Source organism: Mandrillus leucophaeus, unplaced genomic scaffold (assembly GCF_000951045.1).
Source record: "Mandrillus leucophaeus isolate KB7577 unplaced genomic scaffold, Mleu.le_1.0 Scaffold460, whole genome shotgun sequence".
NCBI classification, from domain to species: Eukaryota; Metazoa; Chordata; class Mammalia; order Primates; family Cercopithecidae; genus Mandrillus; species Mandrillus leucophaeus.
This window is the reverse complement of record NW_012104921.1, coordinates 406,756-417,358: the sequence shown is the minus strand read 5'-3', so window position 1 is coordinate 417,358 and position 10,603 is coordinate 406,756. Positions and strand designations below refer to the sequence as shown.

At 41.3% G+C, this 10,603-nt stretch overlaps 1 protein-coding gene across 1 annotated transcript in view; it reads right to left on the bottom strand.

The window, feature by feature from the left end:
• The window catches only part of HECTD1 (HECT domain containing E3 ubiquitin protein ligase 1), a 116,658-nt gene that overhangs the window by 58,405 nt on the left and 47,650 nt on the right, over window positions 1–10,603 (bottom strand). Inside the window, exons 11-12 of the mRNA XM_011994753.1 lie at window positions 737–875; window positions 363–533 (exon numbers count right to left, since the gene is read on the bottom strand). Of these exons, the coding sequence (XP_011850143.1) occupies window positions 363–533; window positions 737–875 (310 nt within the window). The remainder of the gene's footprint in view (window positions 1–362; window positions 534–736; window positions 876–10,603) is intronic.

The following is a 10,603-nucleotide window of genomic DNA, read 5'->3' as shown; positions in this document are numbered from 1 at the left end:
AAAAAAAAAAAAAAATGTACACACACACACACACACACACACACACACACACACACACACAGAGACACATGTGTCTGAAAAAATATTAAAGGAAATGGGGCAAAATGTTAATAACTAGTCAATGTGGATAGAGAGTATTCTGATATTCTTTAATTATATTTGCAACATTTCTGTATGTTTAAAATTGTTGATCCATAAAATGTTTTAAAAGAAAATTGACCAATTTAAAAATTATACAGAACTATTTCATTGTCATTTATTTGTCAAAATAATTGTCATCTTGTCAAAACCCATCAAAAATTGAAACTAGATTTTCCTCAAAAGAAACTCTTCCTGATACCTCTACAATTAAGACCACTCACTTTTTCTGGTTTTGATTCCTCTTCATTCTCATCATCAGAGGAAGGACCTGCCAACGTTGACACTTTGCTAATTACACCAAGTCTGGCTAGCTGATCCAAAAATATATCACCGCCTTTATCTACTAAATCCCTTATGATCTGCAAAGCCAGCAAGTGGCCATCATCATCATCCTGAGAAAAAAAAAAAAAAGGAGGGGGGAAGTACATGATAGCAAGGAAGTGAAAGAAAAACAGTAAAAATAAGTTTAGTTGCCAGGAGCAGAGAAATGCAGTAATTTGCACAAAATGATTTACTGAAATTAAAACAAAATTTTTATTTCAGACTACTACCTAAAGGAAATTAATGCTAGAAGAGTTTTGAAAAAGAAACTGACCTCTTGATCCAGGACAGTTGCAGTGATTTCCACTAGTATTGTAGGCAAATTGTGACCAACATCAGAATCACAAACTTCTTTTAACAGTGCTTCAGAGCAAAAATGAATCATTTTTCGAATTAGAGCAAGGCTTGCTTTCCTTGAAAAGTAAAAATAGAATTATATGAAGCCACATGAAGTTAAACCAAAATGCATGCATTAATGAACAGTAAAATAGCCAATGTTACATTTTATACACTCTAAAAGAATACACTTAATAAAAAAATACAAAAAAATTGGGACTCAGCACATGTTCATTTTTGAGATAATTCCATTTGTTTTCTATTATAAATATATTGAGCTCACCAAAAATGACTTATAATTTTCTTAAATGCACTCTTCTATTCTATATTCTACACTTTACCAGCATGAACATTAACATGTCATGATAATTTTAGAAAATTAAGTAAAAAGTACTACAACTACCAAGAAAATAAATGGGGCCCAGCACGGTGGCTCATGCCTGTAATCCCTGCATTTTGGGAGGCTGAGGCAGGTGGATTACTTGAGCTCAGGAGTTCAAGACTAGCCTGGCCAACTTGGAGAAATCCCGCCTCTACCAAAAATACAAAAATTAGCTAGACATGGTGGCAGGCACCTGTAATCTCAGCTACTCAGGAGCCTGAGACAGAATAATCACTTGAACCCAGGAGATCGTGCCACTGTACTCCATTCTGGGAGACTGAAGGAGATTCCATCTCAAAAAAAAAGAAAAGAAAAGAAATGATACAAATTATAACTAATCTAAAATTTCCTATAATCCAAAATACAATGCTCTAAGAACTTAAGATACCAGGTAATTTATATGAAAAACAAAATTTTAAATTAATTTGTCTTTCATCAAGTTTAAAATCCATGTTCACTACAACTATGGACTCATATAAATGAAAATAAGAGATCCTAATAATCCCACACCCCAAAAATATTCCCACTATTAACAAATTCACATGCCTTTTTTCCCTTTTATTTACGTACTGCTTTGCTTAGACCATAAAATACACTCAATAAAGTCACACAAATTAATCTCACTCTTTTTTTTTTTTTTTTTTTTTTTTTTTGAGATAAAGTCTCGCTCTGTCACCCAGGCTGGAGTACAGTGGCACAATCTCAGCTCACTGCAACCTCCGCCTCCCAGGTTCACACCATTCTCCTGCCTCAGACTCCCAAGTAGCTGGGACTATAGGCACACGCCACCACGCCCGGCTAATTTTTTGTATTTTTAGTAAAGATGGGGTTTCACTATGTTAGCCAGGATAATCTCAATCTCCTGACCCCGTGATCTGCCCGCCTTTGCCTCCCAAAGTGCTGGGACTACAGGCGTGAGCCACCGCATCCGGCCAAATTAACCTCAATTTTTTAACATGTAACCTCATCTTTTAAAATAAAAAACACATATCCACATACACTTAAATGATAATAAACTATTAGCAAAAAGGGGCTTGGCTGGGAGAGGTGGTTCACGCCTGTAATCCCAGCACTTCGGGAGGCTGAGGCAGGTGGATCACCTGAGGTCAGGAGTTCGAGATCAGCCTAACCAATATGGTGAAACCTCATCTCTATCAAAAACATAAAAATTAGTCGGGCAGGGTGGGCACCTGTAGTCCCAGCTATTCGGGAGGCTGAGACAGGAGAACTGCTTGAACCCTAGAGGTGGAGGTTGTAGCAGGCCAAGATCGTGCCACTGCACTCCAGTCTGGGCGACAGAGCAAGACTCTGTCTTAAAAACCAATAAACCAAAAAAAAAAAAGAGGTTTGTCTATTATGTAAGAGCCAATAACCAATTCATTTAACAAATATTTTCTAAGTATCTAACAATGTTCTAGGCACTAAGCTGCAGATATCATTACCCTTGAGGTGACTGATAGAAGAATAAAGAGGCAAAATTCTCAACTGATGTCCCAGAGAAGCATGTGACACAGCTGTATTTCTACAGCATGGGGTCTCTACATATTTTATAACTCTCTCTAGCTGAAGTTATAACATTATATTTCTTTAATGAAGGAATATGCTTTATTACAAATTCAAGTACATTACAGAAAATGATAGGTGGACAGAGGACAAACTGTTCTAACAGGATTGATTCTTTCCAGTTTTTGTTTTGTTGTTTTTAATTTAGTTTTATTTATTTATTTATTTTGGAACAGAGTCTCGCTCTGTCACCCAGGCTGAAGTGCAGTGGCGTGATCTCGGCTCACTGCAACCTCTACCTCCTGGGTTCAAGCGATTCTCCCGTCTCAACCTCTGGAGTAGCTGGGATTACAGGTGTGCACCACCACACCCAGCTAATTTTTGTAGTTTTAATAGAGACGGAGTTTCATCATGTTGGCCAGGCTGATCTCAAACTCCTGACCTCAGGTGATCCACCTGCCTCAGCCTCTCAAAGTACTGGGATTACAGGCGTGAGCCACCACACCCAGTCATAATTTCTTTTTTTTTTTTTTTTTTTTGAGACAGCATCTCGCTTTGTCCCCAAGGCTGGAGTGCAGTGGCAGGATTCAGGTTCAAGTGATTCTTGTGTCTCAACTTTCCAAGTAGCTGGGACTACAGGCACGTGCCACCATGCCCAGCTAACTTTTCTATTTTTGTAGAGAAAGGGTTTTACCACATTGCCCAGGCTAGTCTCGAAATCCTGTGCTCAGGAGATCCACCCTCTTTGGCCTCCCAAAGTGCTGGGATTATAGGCATGAGTCACTGTGCCTGGCCCCAGTTTTTATTACTGGCCCCAGTTTTTATTTATATTCCATTGTAAATACCAGAATTTAAGTATTAGTTTTATATCATTACTTATTTCAATTAACAATGCATTAGAATGTTTATATATTATTTATCTATCTCTCTCACATACTGAGGCATTATGAGTAGGAATCTTTTTATGCACTTTAAAAACATAATTAATTTAATCCACACAACAAAATCTATGAGGTGGGTTTTACTATCTCGAATTTACAAGTGAAGATATTGAGAGACACATCAGTCTACTAAGATCACCAAGCTAATACATTACAGAGCCTGTATTCAAATTCTATCTCTTAATCAGCAGATGATACATAATACAACATAAAATTTTTCTGTTTAACACTATTATATAAATTTTGAACATGTAGTTTACAGTCTTTTCTATTAAAAATAGCACTAATTATTTTTGTGGAAATAGTTTCTTCACATTCCTTCAATACAGAGGGATTCTCAGATCTAAGAGCCTAAACACTTTCATTAAGTATTGAATGTGTATGAGTACTGCATTCGTATTGGTAAACTGATTCAAAAAAGGCTGTTAACACCTTAAATTATCACTAAATATGAGTATCTACAATACTCCTCTTTACTTAAAAAAATTTCTAATATTTAAGTTTCTTAATTGTCGAATAGGTAAAAATGATACCAAATTTTACTTATCTCTAAAACATTTTGCTTTTTACTAGTAAGGAAATTTTTTTTTTTTTGAGACAGCGTCTCACTTTGTCACCTAGACTGGAGTGCAGCAGCACAATCTTGGCTCACTGCACCCTTGACTGCCCAGACTCAAGCAATCCTCCCACCTCAGCCTCCCAAGTAGCTAGGACTACAGGCATGCACCACCATACTCAGCTAATTTTTGTGTGTTTTATAGAGACAGGGTTTCACTATGTTGCCCACGCTGGTCTCAAACTCCTGGACTCAAGCAATCCTCCCACCTCAGCCTCCCAAAGTGCTGGGATTACATGCATGAGCTAACATGCCCAGCTAGGAAATATATTTTTCTATATTAATTTTTTGCTGTTTCTTCTTGAACACTGTGCCTTAATTTCATTGGCTACTTTACTCAAATGGCTCTGAAATTTTTACGATCAATTTGTATATGCCCTTTATATAATAAAGACAGTATCCCTTTGTCATATTTGCTAACAAGTACCCACCTACTGGCAAATTTATTTAGATTAAAAGTTTCTATTCTGGGACATCTGTGGCTGCAGTTAATACTGTTTCTGGTATGTAGTAGTTTTATGCTTTTTACATAAAATAAATTTAAAAGGACATATTTGGCTAATGGAAATAAGTTTCTAAAGTAAGCCAGGCATAGTGGCTCACGCCTATAATCCCACAGTTTGGGAGGTCAAGGCAGGGGAACTGCTTAAGCCTGGGAGTTCAAGACCAGCCTGGGCAGCAAAGCAAGGCTGTCTCTAAAAATAAAAATTAGTTGGACCTGGTGGTGTGTGCCTGCAGTTCTAGCTACTCAAGAGGCTGAGGCAAGAGGATACACTGTGCCATGGAATTCAAGGTTGCAGTGAGCCATGATCACATTATTGCACTCCAGTCTGGGTGACAGCAACACCCTGTCTCAAAAAAAAAGAAAAGAAAAAAGAAAAAGCCAGGCTGGGTGTGGTGGCTCACACCTGTAATCCCAGCATTTTGGGAGGCCAAAGTAGGCAGATCAGGAGTTCAAGACCAGACTGGCCGACATGGCAAAACCCCATCTCTACTAAAAACACAAAAAAATTAGCCAGGCATGGTGGTGTGTGCCTGTGATCCCAGCTACTCAGGAGGCAGAGGTTGCCGTGAGCCGAGATGGCGCCGCTGCACTCCAGCCTGGGCAACAGAGCAGGACTCTGTCTCAAAAAAACAAACAAACAAAAAGCCTATCAAGGTATGATAAACATTCAAGTATATTTTCCTTTGCTCAGAGGTTCTGGAGGGGCTCACGCCTATAATTCCAACAGTTTGGGAGGCCGAGGAGGGTAGATCACATGAGGCCAGGAGTTCAAGACCAGCCTGGCCAACATGGTGAAACCCCATCTCTACTAAAAAAATACAAAAATTAGCTGGGCATGGTAGTGCATGTCCTTAATTCCAAGCTCCTCAGGAGGCTGAGGCACAAGAATTGCTTGAACCTGGGAGTCGGAGGGTGCAGTGAGCCAAGATCATGCCACTGCACTCCAGCCTAAGTGACAGAGCAAGACTGTCTCAAAAAAAAAAGTTTTGGAGGACAGGGAAAAAAAAGTATCTTATCTTTTTCTTTTCCTAATACTTTAGTTTTTAAGTCTTAGAATTTGTTTAGATTCAAAATATAAGATAAAAGATTAGGGTGATTTTTAAAATCAAACTACAAAGCAGATATTCCAGTGCCACTTAGTAAATAGTACTCCCTCCCGTGAATGATCTGAGAAACATTCATTATCATACGTTCAATACCTATATATAACTGGCTATATTGGGGGGACTATTTTATTCCATTGATTTACACACTATTCTGCTAGTTATCATAAAGGTTTCATTGCTAAAGGGTTACACTAACTTTTCAGATTTTTCTTTAATAATCTCACCTATTTATTCTTCCAGATGAACTTTGGGATCTGTCAAGTTCTAAAACAAATTCTGTAGTTATTTCCTTTAGAACTGCATAACCTACAAATTAATTTTAGAAGAATTTATGTCTTTAGATTATTTAATGTTTTCACCCAAGAACAACTTCCCACTATATCCCACCAAGTCCACTTTTTTCTCTCAAATTGTTTAAAAAAAAATATTGGGCCAGTCGCAGTGGCTCACACCTGTTAATCTTAGCACTTTGGGAGGATCACTAGAGCTCAAGAGTTCAAAACCAGTCTGGGCAACATAGTGAGACCCTGTTTACATTAAAAAAAAAAAAAAAATCAGCCGGGTGTGGTGGTGCTCGCCTGTAGTATCAGCTCCTTGGGAGGCTGGAGAATTGCTTGAGCCCAGGAGGCTGAGGCTGCAGTGAGCTAAGATCATACCACCGCACTCCAGGCTGAGCAGCAGGGTAAGATGCTGTCACAAAAAAAATAAAAAATAAAAAGAAGGAAAGAAAGAAAAGAAAACCAGACCACACACAGTGGCTCATGCCTGTAAACCCAACATTTTGGGAGGCTGACATGGGAAGACTGCTTGAGCCTAGGAGTTTGAGACCAGTCTGGGCAACACAGCAAGACTTCATCTCTACAAACAAAACTTTTTTTAATTAGCCAGGTGTTTAGCCAGGCATGGTGGCTTGCATCTGTAGTCTCAGCTACTTGGGAGACTGAGGTGACAGGATCGCTTGAGCCTGGGAGGCAGAGCCTGCAGTGAGCCAAGATTGTGAGCCTTCTAGCCTAGGTGACAGAGTGAGCCACCCTGTCCTCCCCCAAAAAATTAGCTGGCGCAGTGGTGCACAACTGCGGTCGCAGGTGCTTGGGAGGCTGAGGTGGGAAAATCCCTTGAGCCCAGGAGTTTGATATTGCAGTAAGCTATGAGCACTCCACTATACTCCGCCTGTGCGACAGTGAGACCCTGCAGCTAAAACATTGTTTAAAAATGTCTAAAGGGCCGGGCGCGGTGGCTCACCCCTGTCATCCCAGTACTTTAGGAGGCTGAGGCAGGCAGATCACTTGAGGTCAGGAGTTCAAGACCACGCTGGCCAACATGGCAAAATGCCATCTCTACTAAAACTACAAAAATTAGCTGGGCATGGTGGTGCATGCCTGTAATCCCTGTTAAACCCTTGGGAGGCTGAGGCAGGAGAATCACTTGAACCCAGGAGGCAGAGGCTGCAGTAAGCCAAGATCATTTCACATGGCCTACAAAAGCCTTCACAGGTTATAAAAAGCTCCTCTCTACTTTCTTAACGTTACTCTCTGAGCTTTCCAAATGTATCCTGTACTCCATTAATACTGAAATATTTGCAACTGCTAACAAAACACACTCATTCAATCATTCAGTAAGTATCTACTGAGGACCTAAGGATCAGGCCCTATTCTATACCTCCTTGCCTTTGTAGGAATGCAGCAGTACATAAGGTACTTGAATCTCACCAGTTCTCATGGTGCTTACCTTAAAGAGACAATAAAACAAACAAAAGCCCCCAAAAAGCAGTATTTCAGATAGTGTAACCTTTTTTTTTTTTTTTTGAGAAGGAGTCTTGCTCTGGTGCCTAGGTTGGAATGCAGTGGCGCCATCTCAGCTCACTGCAACCTCCGCCTCCTGGGTTCAAGCAATTCTCCTGCCTCAGCCTCCTGAGTAGCTGGGAATATGGAAAAGCGCTACCACACCCAGTTAATTTTTTAATTTTTCATAGAGACGGGTTTTGCCATGTTAGCCAGGCTGATTTCAAACTCCTGGCCTCAAGTGATCCACCTGCCTCAGCCTCCCAAAGTGCTGGGATAACAGGCGTTAGCCACCGCACCCAGCCAAGATAGCGTAAGCTTTGTAAAGTCAGTAAAACATTATTGATAAAAAAAAGTGTAACAGGCGCCGGGTGTGGTGGCTCAAGCCTGTAATCCCAGCACTTTGGGAGGCCGAAACGGGCGGATCACGAGGTCAGGAGATCAAGACCGTCCTGGCGAACACGGTGAAACCCCGTCTCTACTAAAAAATACAAAAAACTAGCTGGGCGTGGTGGCGGGCGCCTGTAGTCCCAGCTACTCGGGAGGCTGAGGCAGGAGAATGGCGTAAACCCGGGAGGCAGAGCTTGCAGTGAGCTGAGATTCGGCCACTGCACTCCAGCCTGGGTGACAGAGCGAGACTCCGTCTCAAATTAAAAAAAAAAAAAAAAAAAAATAGCCGGGCGAGGTGGCGGGCGCCTGTAGTCCCACCTCCTCGGGAGGCTGAGCCCGGGAGAATGGCGTAAACCCGGGAGGCAGAGCTTGCAGTGAGCTGAGATTCAGCCACTGCACTCCAGCCTGGGTGACAGAGCGAGACTCCGTCTCAAATTAAAAAAAAAAAAAAAAAAAAAAGTGTAACAGGGTAAATTTAAATCAGGGAGACAGACTTCAATTGATGTAACATTTGAACTGAGATCTGAATGATAAGAAGCAAACACCCATTCAGAAGATCTGGGGACAGAAAGTCTCAAGCAGATGACAAATAAGTACAAAAGCCCTAAGGCAAGGATGTGCTTGGAGGGTTCCACAAATAGAAAGAAGGCTAGCATAAGTGTAATGGGCCAAATATTAGGTAATACTCAGGTGGAGAGCTGGGTTGGGATTATCTAAGAATTTGCAAGCCTAAGGGTTAAGAAGCTGAGTTTTAGTTAAAGCCAATTGGAAGCTATGAAGGGTTCAAACTAGAAAGTAGTGTGATATAATTATGATTTAAATATATAATTCTCAAGCCAAGTGCAGTAGCTCATGCCTGTAATTCCAGCACTTCAGGAAGCTGAGGCCAGAGGATTGCTTGAGCCCTGGAGTTAAGACCAGCGTGGGCAAGATGGCCAGACCTCATCTCCACAAAAAAATAAAAACATTAGCTGGTGTGGTGGTGCACACCTGTAGTCCTAGATACTCAGTAAGCTAAGGTGGGAGGATTCCTTGAGCCCAGGAGTTCAAATATGCAGTAAGCTGTGATTATGCCACTGCACTCCAGCCTAGACAAGACAGCAAGACTTTGTCTCTAAAAAAATTAAGAAAAAAAAAAAAAAAAAAAAGTACATAATTCTCAGGCCAGGGCCAGGTGCAATGCAGAAGCTCACACTTAGAATCCCAACACTTTGGGAGGCCAAGGCAGAAAAATCAATTGAGGCTAGGAGTTCAAGACCAGCCTGGGCAAAAGAGCAACACCACGTCTCTACAAAAAATTTAAGAATTAGTCAGGCAAGGCGGTATACATCTGTAGTCCTAGCTACTTGAGAGGCTGGGGTAGGGAACTGCTGGAGCACAGGAGTTCAAGGTTACAGTAAGCTATAATTGTGCCACTGCACTCCAGCTTGGGTGACAGAGCAAGACTTGTCTCTAAAAATATATATGGTCAGGTGTAGTGGCCCATGTCTGTAATCCCAGCACTTGGGAGGCTGAGGTGGGCAATCACTTGAACCCAGGAGTTTGAGACGAGCCTGGGCAACACGGTGAATCCCCATCTATACTAAAAGTACAAAAAATTAGCTGGGTACGGTGGCACACTTGTAGTCCCAGCTATTCGGGAGGCTAAGGTGGGAGAATCACTGGAGCCCAGGAAGTCGAGGCTGCAGTGAGCCATGATCCAGCCACTGCACTCCAGCCCGGGTGACAGCGATACCCTGTCTCAAAAAATTAATTAATTAAAAATATATATACACACACACATCTACAGATATAATTCAGCCTAATATGTACAAACATTGTAAAGGAGCAAGAGAGAAAAAGCAGAATGACTAATTAAGAGGCCACTACAGTGATCAAACCACTGTCTTTGAGGTTTGGACCAGAGTACTGACTAGCAAAAGATGAAAAGAAATAGCAAGCTATGGATGCACTGTAGAGGGAGAGCCACAAGGAGTTCCTGATGGATGGATTTATACCTTCATGCATTTGCACATACTCTTCTTCACCCATGCTTCCAAATCTGTCTGCCTAGAAAACTCCTAAGTGTCCTTTAAACCACAATTTAAATCTCACCTCTGCATAAAACTGTCTCCATTCTGTCCAGCCCAATTAGTTGTTAAATCATCTATATTCCCAGAGAACCCTGAATATGTGCTTAATCTACCACTTATCACTCTGTGTTTTACCCACATACAGCCTTACTAGCCCACAAGGGGAAGAGTAAGCAAAAGCCAAGTCTCATCTATCTGTATAACTCCTCCAGTGGCCATCTCATACTGCCCCTACCAACAGGCTTCCAAAAATCTCAGTAAGTGTTTGCAATACTTATCAAATAGAGATTTAATATTCAGATACCTACCAAAAATTTGTTAAGAATCTAGGAATCTTGGCCGGGCGCGGTGGCTCAAGCCTGTAATCCCAGCACTTTGGGAGGCCGAAACGGGCGGATCACGAGGTCAGGAGATCGAGACCATCCTGGCTAACACAGTGAAACCCCGTCTCTACTAAAAAATACAAAAAAATAGCCGGGCGAGGTGGCGGGCGCCTGTAGTCCCAGCTA